Source organism: Excalfactoria chinensis, chromosome 1 (genome assembly GCF_039878825.1).
Source record: "Excalfactoria chinensis isolate bCotChi1 chromosome 1, bCotChi1.hap2, whole genome shotgun sequence".
NCBI classification, from domain to species: domain Eukaryota; kingdom Metazoa; phylum Chordata; class Aves; order Galliformes; family Phasianidae; genus Excalfactoria; species Excalfactoria chinensis.
The window spans coordinates 61,005,230-61,021,891 of NC_092825.1; the positions used below are offsets into that span (position 1 = coordinate 61,005,230).

General features: G+C 37.3%; 1 protein-coding gene across 1 annotated transcript in view; it reads left to right on the top strand.

The window, feature by feature from the left end:
• PIK3C2G (phosphatidylinositol-4-phosphate 3-kinase catalytic subunit type 2 gamma) overlaps positions 1–16,414 on the top strand; it is a 188,359-nt gene extending 171,945 nt beyond the window's left edge. The window contains exons 32-33 of the mRNA XM_072351379.1: positions 10,302–10,427; positions 15,669–16,414. Of these exons, the coding sequence (XP_072207480.1) occupies positions 10,302–10,427; positions 15,669–15,821 (279 nt within the window). The 3' untranslated portion in view covers positions 15,822–16,414. The remainder of the gene's footprint in view (positions 1–10,301; positions 10,428–15,668) is intronic.
• Positions 16,415–16,662: the final 248 nt, after the last annotated feature.

Consider the following 16,662-nt stretch of genomic DNA (forward strand, 5'->3'; position numbering starts at 1 on the left):
TTTTTGACAAATATGTTGTATGGAAAGTTGTGCCATCATTTCTTGTTAAACCCTTTCATCTGTCACAAACATTGCACTGCCTTATCTCTTAATTCTGATTTCTAGTTTTTCAGTAATTCCCTACACAGCTAATCTGTTTTGAATCAAATAAAAAGAATGAGTTTTGTTTAACAACATGAGTGATCCAGGAGATGAAGGCAAATGTAAATTAAATTTGCCATTGGATGCAAGTGAAAAAAACATTGCAAATAATAGTAGAGATGGAGCAAGATCAAGTGAATAAAAGTCATTTACAGAACACCACAAGTAGCTTGGACAAATGGAAACTATTCCTTCAGGGAGATACGAATCTATTTCCTGTAGTAATGTGAAATGAAACAAGCAAGTGGTGGGACATCAGGTTGCTAGGAGAAATGCCAATGAGAAAGGTAAGATCCTGGTGTTAAGATGCAGAAATTAAGTAGTTTATCTTTATAAGGCATTGATGCTAGAATATTGCTCTCCGGAAGCTTTTTAATAACTAGAATTCAAGTTCCAAACCAGTTCTCAGTAGGATTGCTTGGGATTGAGTTATACTCCAGGACTGATACTTTACTAAAATTTAACTTAGTTGAGAACTGACTAACAAGGACTCAACTCAATTGTGAAAATTCTCCATTAAGTGGAGATCACAGCAAGGTTCAAGAAGAATTATTTAGGATGTTGAGCAAGACTTTAAGTAGAGGTAATGAGAAGTAATTAAGGAGCAGAAATTGCTTGCATCATATAACAAAATGGTTTCTTACAGAAGGAGTGTGAAAGCTGTAGAATAATTTCCCAAAGAAAAGTGGAGGGGGATCTGTACAGTCTCAGAAATTAAAAGTAGTCTGGTTCAGGTACTTAAAGATTTATTTTACTAATTAAGAACCTAAAGGATGTAGGCACATAATACAGTTGCCATTTATGTATTTTACATTCATCTCTGCCTAGACAAGGATAGAAGATAGTATAAATGTGACAAAAAGAAACTGAACAACAGCATCTACATGTGTTTCTTTTCTCAAAGGCTAATTTCTTTTATACTCTCTAAGAGCCAACAGTTAAGAAATTCTGGGATCTTTATTTCTAAGGGTCCAAAGTAGATCACTGTATCTCAGCCAGTCTTATAGACTCTTTAACTAAATTTTAATTGGGAAATTAGCTATTCCAATTGCAACAATATTACAGGGTGCAAAGAAGAAAATGCAAAGAGGGAATGCAAGCTAGTAATTCTAGATCAAAGCTTCAGAGAGAGAGCTTTCCATGAAACGTATTCTCTGCATTCTGCATCCTGCATCAATATTGCTTGTACAAGAATAATATAATCTTAAGGCATGACTGAACCTTGATATTTTTTCATCTATGTGGGAAAAAAAAGACTTTAAATGACCTGAAAATAGCGGTGTAGCATGAGATTTGAGAATCTAGAACATTATCACTTGTTTCTTTCAGATAAACAAACAAACCCCAAACCTTTTTAGCAATTATTGCTCAAATCTGTTACTGTGAGTAAAGGTACATTTGCACTTCAGGTTATGCAGCCACCTTCTTTTATTGTTATTTTTATTTTTTGCAGTATTGGAAAGTTTTTGATACCCACGTGAAGCTAGTGACTATCCAGTAATCTTGTGCTGAGCATTGGTGAAATATTACGGGGGCCTCAGGAGCTAGACTTACACTTTGAATAAGATGGATAGAGGCACTCATAATTTTCCTTTCTGTTAATTCAGAAACAATAGTATATGCACACAAAGCCATATCATGTCTTACTGGAGATAACTTAGCCCTACTTCTCTACTACTGGCTGCAGACAGTAAAAGACAGTAGTCCGTTTTACCTCAGAACTACAGTTGCATGCCCATGTAGACTCTTTCCCATTTCATTTGGAATTGTGTCTATCCTAATATACAGATACTTTTGGATTATCAAGAAGTCATTATTTTCAAACTGAACAGCAGATACATCTCTGTTCTTTTCTTCATCTTTCTGAAACAGTTTGGTTCTGGTTTCTGAGCTTTATAGTAATAAAGGCTTAGAAGCCGAGGATACCCTTGTGACCTTCTGGATATCAGTTTTCTTTATTTAATTCTAAGCAGAGTTAGATGTGTTTTCCTCTCAAATGACTGAAGCAGATCAGAAGCGTTTTACATAGTTCTTCGGAAGCTTTGAATCATTTGGGAATCAGCCTGATTCTCCAAATCTATCTTTCTCCTTGCAAGAAAAGAACTCCTTTTATTAAATGTTTAACAAATACTTCTTCCTTTTAAAAAGTACCGCTGCATGTGTGCCAGTTAGGATTTGGATTCAGTTTGAAATTAAGACACATACATATATGATATGATGGAGTTCATTTGTCTGACTGTGAGTATAGCGAACACCATAAAGTATCTTCCTTGTCCTCCAGTGTCTGCTCCAGAAGAGTGCTGGTTTTCCATGAAGCCCCTGTCACATAGCCTACTCCAAATATGCCTTCTGGCACATGAGGTGACGCAAGGCACCTGTATTTTAGAAACTAATCTAGATGAAAACCTATACTTCCATCTTGCTCATTGGAGATTTAAAGTGCAACTCTTTTTCCTGAACATACAGGAGATGATGTACCAAGTCTCATCAGGCTACCAGCTAACACTGTGAGCAGGGAGGACTTTATACGGGGCCTCTGTCACATCTGCTCCTTTGTGCAGATATCTAAAACATCTTTTTCTCAAGTGGAGCTATATACCAAAGTGTGGGCGATTTAACCAAGACAGCCTGGAAAAGATTAATATGCTTCTTGGCTACCTCCTTGACAGCATTACAAAAAGCTACGCAGACTTTACTGAGTACTTGCAATCATAGCTCACATATACACTAGGGTACGTCAACATTTCAACTTCTTTGTCCAGAAATGGTGTCTTCATTGCGGAGTTGTAGCTGTGAACTTTTCTTTCTGCATCAGTGACTGAGGGTTATTTTTTCCCATTTGACAGCCAGGAGACCTTGCAGAGTGCTGGCTGGTTCATTCTTCAGAGAACTTGTGACTCACAACAGCTCAAGACCCTATTTTTGCCAGAGTGGCTGTAGTTTTTCCTTCTTAGAAATACGGCACATCATCTTTTATTAAAAGCTAGGTTGCACGAGTCCATTTCCCTTCTACTCTACTACAATCAAAGCTGAACTGGAAAAACTGCATCTTTTTTATTTTTGGTAAAATACTTTAATTCACTTGGGGGAGAGAGGGCTGAAACAAACCCAGTAACAAAATCACTGTTTTTTCTTAAACTAACACCACCTGCATTAGGCATATTTTACCCACTTGGTGCACTGACAGGCTGCTTGCAGAGCAGGCAGGTTGAGGGGGATACTGAAGGTACTGAGCTGCACAATGTGCTCAGGATATATTTGGAGATTCAAATCAGAGACAAGGATATAGCACCTTTGCATTTTTATCATAGTAAATGACAAAGCCATCTGGAGCCTTGCTTCACTGACACCACTAGAAGATTTCTGAAAAGCAGAAAATACGTACTCAATAAACGTATTCCAGAATTCCCCTGAAACAATGTCTATGTTCTTCTCAAACGATGCAAAGATATGCTAAATTGAGATCAATTTCATTTCCTTTTGTTGTTGCTGTTGTTGCTTTGTCAGTGACCTCCATGACTATGTCCTCTGTCACAGTATTTCTCCTCTGTTTATGCACATACCTGCATATATCTGCATGAGGTAAGAGTTAAGTCAGGAATAGGAATGAGGTTTCTAACAGAGAGGTGGGCAAGAAATTTGGCACCAGAAAATATGGTAAAACAAAACTTACCTTGCAAAGGAGCAATTAAATATTTTGAAATCCGAGGTGGAAAAAAAAAAAAAAAAAAAAAAAAAAAAAAAAAAAAAAAACCACCCATATCTGTGTAATTACTTTCTCTGATTTCTCTGATTTATTTTCTGTTTTGTTTTGCCAGTTGTAGAGCATGTAGGGTGCACCATAGCAAAATAGTGGATTGTCTTCCTTTGTATTTGTTTGTTAGTTATCAAAAATCTGTTTTTTTGTTTTAGTATTCTTTGAAATAATGTATAAATATTTTGTGTCAGGGAAATGAGAAGCGTAGTAGCAGAGTAGACTACAGCTGTTCAGTGCTTTGAGATATGAAAATCTCAAAGGAAAAAGAGGAAAGGATCTTCAGTCCCATGTTAAAATTTATGAAGAAGTAAAAACAGAACCTCTTGTTCACTTAGTTTGTCCTCGAGGTGTATATAGCATTGTTCTATTTTGAAGGATCTTGTTGCTTCGTAGTAGCATTATTTTAGTGATGATTATTTTCTCAGACCTCTAAATTTGGAGTTAGCCAAAGCACATGTTTTCTAAAGCAGAGGCAGTAGTTGTTACTAAAGCTGCAGCTTGCAAAGGTTTAACTTCTCCTTGGAAAGTTGCATACCAACTTCACTCTGTCACTCAAAGACAGTGCAGCAATCCTGATGGCTCTTCTGCATTTCTTACTGGTTTTAATCTAGTCAACTCCTGTTTCATGCAAGATTCTGGTGTAAAAGACCAATTCTTCTGCAGTTTTTCTTTTTAGTAATCCTCCTTGATTGGAAATTAATCAAGTCTACTTCATGTCTACAGTTAATATATAAATATTTTGCTTTAGAGCTTCAAAGGTTTTTTTTCTAACCATTTGCTATGGTAACAAGATTTTATTTAAGATGTAAGCATATCTTCATGTTAAATGTTAAGGGATATTATAAGTACATTCTTCACCATATAGAAGATAAAATCTGATGGCAGAGCATGTAAGAGAAAAGCAACAGGTAAAGATAATAGATGGGAAAACAGAGAAAACTGAGTGAGAGCTACTGGATAAAAAGGAAGGATTTGTTTCCTTTCTTTTCATTTGGGGGAAGAAGCTGAGATGGGAACATTTCTAAAGCCTGAATTATTTCTTCTTCTTCTTCTTTTTTTTTTTTTTTTTTTTTTTTTTTCACTGAAGGAGGGGAAGAGTGCAATTGAGATTTGAGAATGTCCAGGAAATTAATTTTGGAGGAAGAAAGGAAGTTATTTATAGAGGTGGAAAGGTGGCATTAGTTAATGCAAGTTACCTTTGATCATTTCTTTTTGTCAAGATAGTTGAAGGTGAAAAATGAGAAAAGAGAACAGCATCTGAAGCTATCAAATCTTCAGGAGCCATCAGTCTGTTTCAGTCTGGGACAAAAGGTGGAAGAAAATATCTGCATGTCTAACACTAAGAGAAACAGATGAAGTAATGTAAATTTGAGGCAGTAGTCACTGAAAAGCTAAATTTGATTTCACTTAGGAAGACATGTTTAAAAAAATAAAAATAAAATTACAATAGATTATCCCCAAAGTTTAAAATTTTAACATCTTAAAATTTTCCTTAAAATTCATAGGAGTGAAGCCCAGTATTCATGTTGTCATGCTAGTAGTTTAAATCTGGTAAATTTTGAAGTAGATGGCCCTTTCATCATGTTAACAAAGAATCCATTGCTAAGAAGAGTTGGGGATGGTTAGTAATGACTGAGGGAGAAAAGTCATTACGATAATGTGATTCTCATGGAAAAATTAATTGAATTTCATCTATTATTTCCCAGATACAGCTAGCATATTTAAAATTAAATTACACGGGACATAACCTATCTTTGTGGGTTTCTGTAAGCAAATATCAATACCTTTTGGTTTCAGAAAATAAAATTGGAGTGAAAAATGGAACACAGACATAACAGAGACATGTCTGTATTAGTTTTTCAGTATTGAATTACAGATGTGGAGAGAAGTTGATTCAGAGTATTATTTCTTTTCTTTCTGTCCCCCTTTCTTTTCAATATTTTCATTACTTTCTTTGTGACTTCAGTAGAAAATAACATCTTAAAAAGAAACTGTTTTTTTAAGAACATATGCAGAGAGTTATAACTGAGTTCCTCCTTTAGTCATTAGCAGGGTCAAGTAAACAGGTCAGTCTCTGAGAAAATTATACAGCAGAACCTTGTTTGTATATGGAGAAATTACTGGGAGTCTGCCTACAAATTCAACTCATTTGTTTTATTGGCAGATCAAAACCGCTGTGGTGTTGTGGATTCTATTTGCCTGTTAGGGTTTTTTTGTCCATATGCATGGCAAGAAGAGTTATGGCATTTCTGTTGTGAATTTACTTTTAAACCTTTGCAGCCTTGCAGATTTTTACTGCTGGAACTTGTTTACCAGAATACATAGTCGATCATAGTAAGATCATAATTAAAATTGGAAGTAACTTGGTTTACAGGAAATAAATTTACATTACGTCTGAGTTAGTTAAATTATTAGAGAATTAAACATATATTGAATTCAATATTAAGCTGTTTTGTTTTTGTTTTTTTTTCTTCTGCTTGCTTGATTACAAATATATTCAAGCTGTAAGGGCTTTGCAAAGTAGTTAAAGTACAAAATGGCATTCCTGTAGTACTGTTTGACTTCTCTTCTGGCTTGGACTATGAACAGATGTGAGTCACTTCATATTCACATATTCTTCATGTTTATCTAAATTTATAAATCTGCCAATGCAGTGTGTCAGAGGTGAAAGGATAATTCAGCAGGTCTGTTCACTAAATGTGACATTCTGGAATATGATAGAAGACACCATCTCTAGCAAGAAAACAGTTCTAATATTTTCTCCATTTTCCCTTGTTCAAACAAATGTTCAACTCATATATGAAAGGCTGAGAAAGAACTAGTTTTCCCAAAAGTTCCTGAGTTTTAGAACAATTTACTTCAAATTTCACTTATTTTAGATTTTTAAAGGATAACTCTAGCACATTCATCTCATTTTGTTCCTGTTGGAGACAGTCTAGCAAAGTACTTCCCCTTCTCCAGTACCACCACAAGTCTTGTCTCAAGATTCTTCACTCTTTTAGTGAAGGAAGTTCTTCGTAAGAAATGATTCTGTTGTTGTGCTGGTAAGAAGCCAGCAAACTCATTGCATGCAGTATCCAGAGTCTGCTCCTGTAAAGCCAGGGCTGATCATGCTCATCCTCTAAAGTTTAGAATGGTGAGTTTGCAAGGGGACGAAGTCTTCTGTGGGACAGCGAAAGAGTTTTGTGAGATGTTTTGTGTTGTATTAGGATTCTGGGGAGGGCAGTTGAGTATATGATCTGGCTTGAACAGTGCTCAGCTGAAGCTCCTTTATCACTTGATGGCATAATACTGCCCCTGCAGAGGGAGAACTGGGACAACTGTGGAATCTGGAGCGTCTTCCCTCTGCCTTCTCAGGAGAGAAAGAAAAAGTGGGAAAATATCTGAGAAGTGGGAAGAAAAAAAAAAAAAATCAAACCAACAATGAAAACTAGAGTCTCTAGTTGGAATTCAGGTGTCTGCCTTTTACATTACCTCTAAGAGTTTGGTGGCTGATTGCTGCTATTCATGAAAAGTGGCTTTGTTTTTAGTTCTGAAAGATCCCAGAGCAACTGCTCTGCCCTGAGTTTTCTTCAGTGAATTACTAAAATATTCTTTCTTTTGATATTCTGTCTTGACCCTCTCCTCCTACTCACCTCTTTCAACATATCTTTAACTGCTTTCAAAGGAGTAGTGTGGAAGTAGTTTTATCTTCATGTTTCATAAGGCACAGTGGTACTGCAAATCCACTTCCTTGAATTTAAACTAAAAAGAGGATTCAGATTAGATGTTAGGAGGAAATTCTTTACTCAGAGGGCAATGAGGCACTGGCACAGGCTGCCCAGAGATGCTGTGGGTGCCTCATCCCTGGAGACATTCAGGGCTAGTTTGCATGGGGCCTGGGCAGTCTGAGCTGCGTGGGTTTTAATGTCCCTTTCAACCCAAACCATTCTGTGATTCTATAACTCTGTGATTCTGGGAGAAGTATGCTGATGGAGAAAAGTGAGTAGTCCGAAGGCTAGATAATGAGCCAGAAGGAGACAAGGAGCGACTGTAAGGCACAGAGGAAATTTTATCTGACTCTCTTTCAACCCATTGTGTGTGCTTATAGTACACATGTCCTGTTAAACCACCACACAGCAATTAGCTTGGGTTCTTTCCCTGGCAGGTGACTGTCAGGATGAACCTCTTTGAAATGCAGAATGTGCTGCCATGATCTGTGACAGTGCTGTAGCAGGTGAGCAGTGGGCACAGAGCAGACCTGTCTCAGCAGCTGAAAAAGAAGTGAAACTGGGTATAGGCATTTGTCCTCTGTTATCTTTATAGCCTCCTGCCTACCAGCTGGGCTTCTCAGTCCAGTGCCCTTTTCAGCTGCTCCTTACCTCAACTTTCAATATTAGCTTTGACGTGGCCCCTGGTTAGGCAATACAGCGCTGGTATGATTTATAAAGCCTGACATTTTACAAGACTATCCCATTTTTATAGCATTTCCATGCTTGAGATGCTTCAGATCCTTATGTTGGGCTGCAGCAGTTGAGCTGGCAATAACTTCTTTTGTAAATGTTATTCTTTTTTGTGTCTGAAATGACCAAAATCCATTGACCCTTAAGTTAGTATAGTGGTGCTTATCTATTCACTGAGAAAGGAAGAGCTTTATTACAGATAGGATCCTGGTTACTTGGAGTAGTACCAGGCTACATTTTTTTCTCTTTCCCAATTTTTAAGAGACCATTTCACTTACTGTTATTTGTGTGTCTTGACTGAAGTTTTAATATGGTCCCAGATCAATATAGATAGGCTTTTAAATTGATAGTGTAAGTTATAAATCCTGTGTTAAAAATATGGTACTCTGTCCTGGGAAAATGCCATTTAATGGCATTCTTATTTTGGTAGTTGAATCCCAGCTAACTTAATCCCACATATATTTTACATCAGATATACTTTGCAGAGCTTAGTGACAGTAACATTAATCATTCATATAGTGCTGACACTATGTAATGATTTGAGCAGTACATCCCTTGATGCTGTATAGCAATATTAGTCTTTCCAGTTGACCACATCATCTGCCTTGAAGGATCATTTCAGATAACAAAAAACAGAGATTTGTTGTGCAAGAACTGGTTGCTTTTATATACAAGCGCTGTTTTTCTTCCTAGCAGAGAGTTATTTTTTGCTAGGACACCAGCGGTGTCTCCTATCACAAGAAGATGTTGTTGATGATGTCTGTAGAAAGCCCCATATTTCTAGTCACATACTGTGAATAATCAAAATCTGAAAAACCACTTAATTCTGAGCCAGGGAAAGCTACAGTGGGAAATATAAATGCAATGTTTGGCTTATGCTCTGTGTTCATGTGTTCCAGATATCTTAAGATCTCTTTGTTCATTTGCGCATTCATTTTTGCATCCTGGCACTGGATTGCCTGGGAGCTGTCGGGTCAGCTTGATGCTGAAAACACTGATAATACTACTGAAATTACTGATATTTTGATGAACGCCCATGTGTTTTTGCCTCTGTGTTTTCTGTTTGCATACTACTATTTTATCAACACGAAGATATCTACTAAATTATAAGCTAAGCAGTAAGGCATTTGCTGGGAAGATACCTTTTCCATAGTTATTCATCATTATACGCTTTGCATGTTCCTTTAAAGCTAAACTTTAAACTCTTCTACTACCAATATGTATTCTAAGTGATAATAATGTTGCTTTAGTAATAAGATTACAGCTGTCCAGAGGTTTTCCAGAAGCTGTCCACCCACCATCAATAACTTATGACTGAGCTGGTTAATGGGTTGGCTCTGATCTGGAGTAGCTCCCATAAACTGGAGTATCTGGAATACCATTAAGTAATTTGAACTTGAAAATTAAAGAGAGTTTGCAGCTGTGTGATGGGGGAGATGGGGCAGGCTGTTATAACAATGCTGTTCTGCCCATATTGCTGTGGGAAGTATTTTTGTCTCCTTTACAGTCAGTCATATGTGTTATGAAATACCCTTAGAAACAGTCAGTTCTTCTCATTGTCAGCCCTGCTACTTGAGGGTTACAATCAATAGGAACTTTTTAGATAGAATCCAGTTTGTATGCATTACTCTGGAAAATGGAAGGCCTAGACATTTTTCAGTGTAAACTGAGTTAAAGCAGATTGAGGCTTAAGGATTTATCAACCAGAAAATAAAATATTAAAGATAGGCAACTTCACATCATTCTTATATGATTTCATTGATTTTTTCCTGATTCAATATAAAGCTGAATTCTAAGAGTCTCTGTTGTTTGCTGCATTAGCACTCTGATTTAGCCAAGAGAACACTCAGGATGTGATATGTTTCTATGTCTGCATAAAGTCCAGATTTCATTTGGTACTTCTTTATTTGTTTTCTTTGCTAAAACCTGGGTATTCATATTTATGACCTTTTGTTTTTCAGCGCCTCCCAGATGGCTCTGCCCCAAGTGTGCATGCTGAATTCTATCTTCTGCCGGATCCTGATGAGGTCAATCGAAGGAAAACAAGAACAGTTCCAAAAACCACCAACCCTACTTACAATGAAATTGTGAGTACTCTTCACTTTCTTCCATCATTTCTTATGCATTTTATTTTTGTTATTTTTTCTTGAAATAATACATTGCGGCTCTAAATGCTGTTACAAGTATGATCAAACAGAAGGAATATATCATAAGCTGAACTATAAATGGGAACAATCCTTTCTTTTGCTTCTTTCTCAGCAGTGAGACAGTCTCTTTATGCATTTCTCCTTGGGAAAGTGGTTGGATTATTCACTCTGTTTGGTCTTGTACTGTAATCACGGTTATATGATATCCAGATGAGCCCCAGTGTCACTGCACCAAAACCTAAACTGTTTTTAATTCAGATTTATGGAATAGCATGAAAAGCGCTAATTGAACGGATGCTGTTACTCAAAATCACATTTGAAAATGGGCAACCAAATTGATTGTCTCTGTCCTAAATGATAATACAATAATAAATAGCCCAGTCCTTTTTATGTCAAGACACCAGCAGTTCACAGCCATATATATAATTATTTCACTTACCACTGAAGTGCTAGTGCCTCTGGGGTGAAAAGAAACATTTGGATAGAGAAACGTTTACCACAAAATGGAAAGCAGAATATATTCTTTTGTAAGCGGAGGTGAGATTCAAACAGTAGGTGGGATTGGAGAAGATAAATTTCACGTAAAGCAAATCTCCTAAGGATCTCAAGGCAATTTACAAACATACTTTGAGCAAGCTTCATGGAAAGTACTGCCACTCTATCCTGTTTCACAGATAAGATACAATTAAAATTAAGTTAGTTAGCTGAGACTGAGTCCTTATCTTCTAGATACCCCCTCCTGAGACTTTTATTTTTTTCCTTTTCCCACTTCTAGCTGATTACAAAGCTACCTATTTACACTGATGGCTTCCAGCACTGCTGCAAGGAGGCTCCTCCACTGCTTTTCCTGCTCTCTATATTGTTGCAGGGGAATTAAAAAGAACTAGATTTTATTTTTCCACTATATATATATATATATATATTTCTTTTTTTTTAATGAAGGAGTGGAATGAGGCCAATTGACCTAGCAAAAGTTATTTCTTTATGTTTGAAGGTTATTTGAAGAGAAGAAATAGAATTGTTTCTATATTAACATTCCTTTAAAAATATCCAAACTGTGGTGCGGTCCACTAGAACCATCTAGTAACAGTATTAAACAAGTTTGTTTCTAATCATTGTTATGCCAATCTGAATGCCATAAAATCCAAAATTCTCAGTGCAGTCAGACTGTATGTGCTGGGAGGGGATTTAATTGTGTTTAAGGATCATCCTTCTGCTGTTAAGATAAAATCCATGCACACTTAAATATCCTTTACTCAAAACTTACAGCCTTCTTCACAGATGCTCAGACTTTTTCACCAGGAGCTGCTAATCACAGTGTGGACATATGGCTCTGCTGAACTTGGGCATTTCAAACCCAAAGCTTGTACTGTTAGCAGCTCTGCTCCTCCATATGTGATATCATTCTGTATGCATTTTCTGTCCAAGGCTGGTAGACTGAGGCAGAAGAAGCCCCAGGGAAGGAAAACAGCTAAAAATATAAGTCAGCTGTCTTTTAAGTTAGTTACTGTCCAAAATGCTGTGTACAGAAATGTGCTAGCCTTTTTTATGAGTTCATAAGTTTTTATTAAAGCCAAATGGCTGGAAGGAAACTGTAGATTAATTTCTCTCCATGTTCGAGACAGAAAAATTCTGAAATGTGCTTCTCTTGGGTATTTTTGGTTTTAGTTTTGTACTTTTATTGCTTATGACTGCCTACAGCAAATTATCAACCTTGCAAAAGTGCATTTTATTTTTGATTTCTACTCATATATGTGAGAGTACAGATGCGAAGGTCCAGGAGGACCAGCAATAGAATGAACCATGCTGAATGCTTTGGAGTTGCTTTTAACAAGTGCTCCTTTTCTCTTGTTCCTGTATTTGGATTTCAGTTTGTTGCACTCATATTGGTGTAAAATTGAATTAAAAAATGATCATCTCAGAAAAATGGGATGCAAAGTAAGGAGAAACAGAATAATATGCCAGCTGTTAGGCCATTGGCAATAAATAGGAAACACCTGGGAGATTCCAAATTAGTTTAGTGGAAACAGAGAAAAGTTAGAAAACTGAAAATAAGTCTGAATTATTTAAGTTTGAATTCTCACCGAGAAAAAGATCAATGTGCAGAACCAATGACAGTGGGGTCTTTCTCATGTGTCACGTTTGCTACAAGACATATGGCAAGTCCTCACACTCGCTATGCCCTGTCTCTAAAGCACCTGCAGGTACACACTTCTAGAATGAGTGAACCTCCACAGCAAAAGCGAGTGTGCTTTGCCACAGGAAAGCAAGAGCAAGAGGGAATTCCCTCCATCCTGCACGTGGAGTGGAAGGGCAAACATAAACAGACACCTGGGCTACATCAGTCCTTGAGTGCTATTGCAGCTGCTTTCAGAGCAGGGAGCTGCTGGCATGCTGCAGGACTAATAGCCCAGGCCTAACAGAGGAGTGCTGCTAGCTGCAGCACTGTGCTTCCAAAGGGGAAGCAACTGTCCCTCATTTGTGATTAAAATGCCATTAGATAATGTGCTTTTCTTTTTCAAGACAAAAATATTTGAATTCCAGTCCTAGCTGTCCCACTGATGTGCTACGTGGCTGTGCATTACACACCTCCATTTGATCTAAGAGGCAAATATTGTTACTAACCAATGATTTCAGTGTTTAACTGTCCTGATTGTGAAATTCTGACTGGAGGAATATTTCTTTTGTCCACATATAATTCACCTGTCTACAGGCTTTCTTCTGTCCCCACATCCTGACGATAATGGGAATTCAGCTGTAGCATCAGTTTAGAAACAGTTTTGGGGATCAGTTGAAAGCCACCAACATCACATTTTAAAGTCATGTTTATATTGGTGGGAGATGCTATCAAAGGACAGAAAAGCTGGATTTTTGTATTCATACACAGTTTGGTTAAGTAGGCAGTCAGTAAACATAAAACTGAAAGGCACCTGGCACCACTGTTGTGACAGCTCTTCTAAACTATGATTTCCAGAGGTTTCCAAATTGACACATTAGGCTTACCAGACTGCAGCCTGATAAGACCTTTCTAGTAAAAGCCAGTGAAAAAGAATGATGGGACAGCTTTTCTATCACCAGTACTGTGGCTGTTCACTCTTTCCACATCAACCATCCCACTACATCAGGGAGCTTGTTCTGGTGTCTCACCTGCCATGGACCAGAGCACGCTGTGGTCTCACAAGGACAGACCAGCCCTGTTAGGATTGCCTGGGAGAACCAGCAATATCACACCTCCTGGGCACACCTGTGAAGTTCACCCTTTGGCAGCCCTGTGCAAGAGGAACACTGCTGGGGCTGAGCTTTTATAGAGTCATCTCTGTCTGAAGTGTGTCACTGATGACCACCGCTGTTCCTCACAGCGGGCAGAACAGGGAGTACTCTGTGGTCCAGCCCACAGAGACCCAGGCTGGGCTGGGTGGCTTAGTCTGACTTTCCTCTTCATACAGACTGAATCCAGGTTGCAGAGTAAATCCAGGCGTGCTGCATGGTAAACTCACTGTGGGAAGTTTCACTTTCCTATTCTTGTGAAGTGACAGTATGTTACTGCATTTGCTTTTTAAGCTGCATGGTGAGATTAAAATTTTAAGCATTTTCCATTGCAACTAAAATAGCAAAAACATTGGAAACACTTCCATCCATACAAATTTTAGATTAAATGCACTTCTCTAACAAAGCTTTCCTTTGAGGACTAGATCTTGCTGACAGCATTCTTTCACATTCTATCAAGCTGTATGCGGTTCACTCAGCAGTTTTTGATTAATGCAGAGACTGAAATGTAGGAGTCTATTCAGAATGCAGCTCATTCTTGTTAGCCTATCACTCCAGATTTATTTTTTAATTCAGAAACCACTGTGTTTTCATTTCATAATTAATCCGTGTTCTCACAGCACCAAGGTAATTTCAAAGATACTGTTTTGAAACTATAGGCTTTAATAATTTTCTAAAGAGATGCTAAGCAAACTGTGTCATTTAATTTGAGAAGCATTAGCAGCACTTCTTGACTAACAGAAACATCCAGATTTAGTTGTTTCCACTTGCTAAATTGGGGCCAATCTCAGGCATGTTCCACACCCACAGCATCTACTGAGTAGGCTGAGCTTTCCATCATGTTAACAACTCAATAAGTCCCTTAAAAAATGCAAATTTTTTTTATAGTGGGCATATTTAGTTACAGTTAACAACCAAGATCACATATACAGCTATTTTTATTGAACTAGTAAAATGTATGCAAGTTTCAAAGGAAAATTATTCTCTTTTTTGTGATGTGGATTTCTGATCTACATCAGATGTGGAATTTTATGGAGGTCTTGGTTAGAAGAAAATCTAGGTTTGCTTTGGTGTGTTCCTTTCTAATTTTGGTGTGTAGAATGAGATTTAATCACGTTACAGTTCTAATAACAATATTCTGCAGTCCTGTGCATTGTGTGATATACTTACATGAGACGCATGGCCGGAACATAAAGCTGCTTTGAGGCACCACTGAGCAACATGTAACAAATAATATAATAATATGCTAAGTCACAAATAAAAGAAAAAAAGAAAGAGACATAATAACAGGGTTGCTTGGGGGTTGGGGGGTGGGGGGGGTGTGATTGGCTTGTTTGTTTGTTGTTGTTTTCCCAGAACAGAAACACCATTTTTTAAAGCATCTGATATGGACAAATAGATATTTAAAAGTTATATTAATTTATACTTTTCCTTAATTATGTTTTCACACTTCTGTCCATGAGAAGTACCCTTCATCTTTTTCTCTCCTCTGGAAAGCCAACAATTGTATTCTTTGCTGGAGAGGTCTGTGGAGATCTGATATATCTCCACATTTGAGTTAAAACTCAGCCTTAGTTCAGATTTTCACATGGCAAATCATGCATTCGTATTCTTTTTTATCAAATAAAGCAACACAGGTTTCCAGTTTATTTACAAATGCTTGGTAATCAGACTTCACAAGCCTAAAATGGCAGCACCTCCTTTATATAAACTACATCGATCAAATGTAGATCTGAGCTGAATCCACTAACTTGAATTTGGCTCATAATTAGTATCTTAGCATTCTGGAGGACAGTTTACAGTAATTATTGTAAAGTTATCGTCATCATCTGGAAGGCTGTACTGATGTGTTTTGCTTGACAAATAAATTCACAGGTTCATATTCATTTTTCTGCACACTTTATGTTGTTTCAGGTTGTGTACAACAAAGTTATGCAACTTGAAGGCCATACACTGAAGCTTGTTGTGAAAAGCAAAGGAACATTTGTGGGAGCTGTTAACATTCAACTGAGTAGAGTCCAGTTAAATGAAGAAAAATGGTATCCACTGGGAAACAGTGTAATTTAAATGTGGTCTAAGACAATTCAATTATTTACCCACTAATGTTTCTTTATTCCATTTTCCATGGTACATTTTGTCTCAGTTGCCCTTGAGAAAATGCAGTCATCTGCTGATCTCAACATTTCTAATCATAAGGCTATTGTCTTAAAATTGCTACCATCTTCTTGCAACAGATTCCTGTTAGTGTGAGTTTAAGAAATCATATTCTAACATGTAGGAGCATGCAGGCATTCCTATGACAGCAATCAAGACTTTTGTTCAAGTGAAATAGTACTGTAAAAACCCTGAATTTAGTACACATCGAAGTGCGGGTCAGAGCCTAATTCTTTTCCTGCTAATTCCACTGATAGTGTTGAAACAACGCTGATAATGGTGTAATTTATCATTGTCCACTATGACCCACCACATATGATGATTCAGCAGAGAGATCCATGGGAGGATTCCCTGGGTGCCAATGCATTTCAGACGTCTAGCAGATTTCATGTTAAGTCTTATGCAAATCCATACATTTTAAAACAAGCATACCATCTATCAATCAGGAACTTAACAACCTTGCATGGAAGACATTTTGTGCAGTATATGTTCATGTTTATATAATGCAACTTTAAATCTAGGATACTCGTTTGTGAAAAAGAAGCTATTTCAGCATTTATTTTAATCTGACATCCAAGAAGCAGATACAACTGGTCGATTCTGAGAAGGGAGGAATGTGCAGCTAATCTTCTCAAATAAATAAAACATATTGAATATGAGCTTTCAGTGTTGTATTTATTTAAGATCATATTATAAAGAATCTTTGTTCACTCCTCCGTTGCATTCCTATTCTGTATATGGGAGTCAAGTCAAT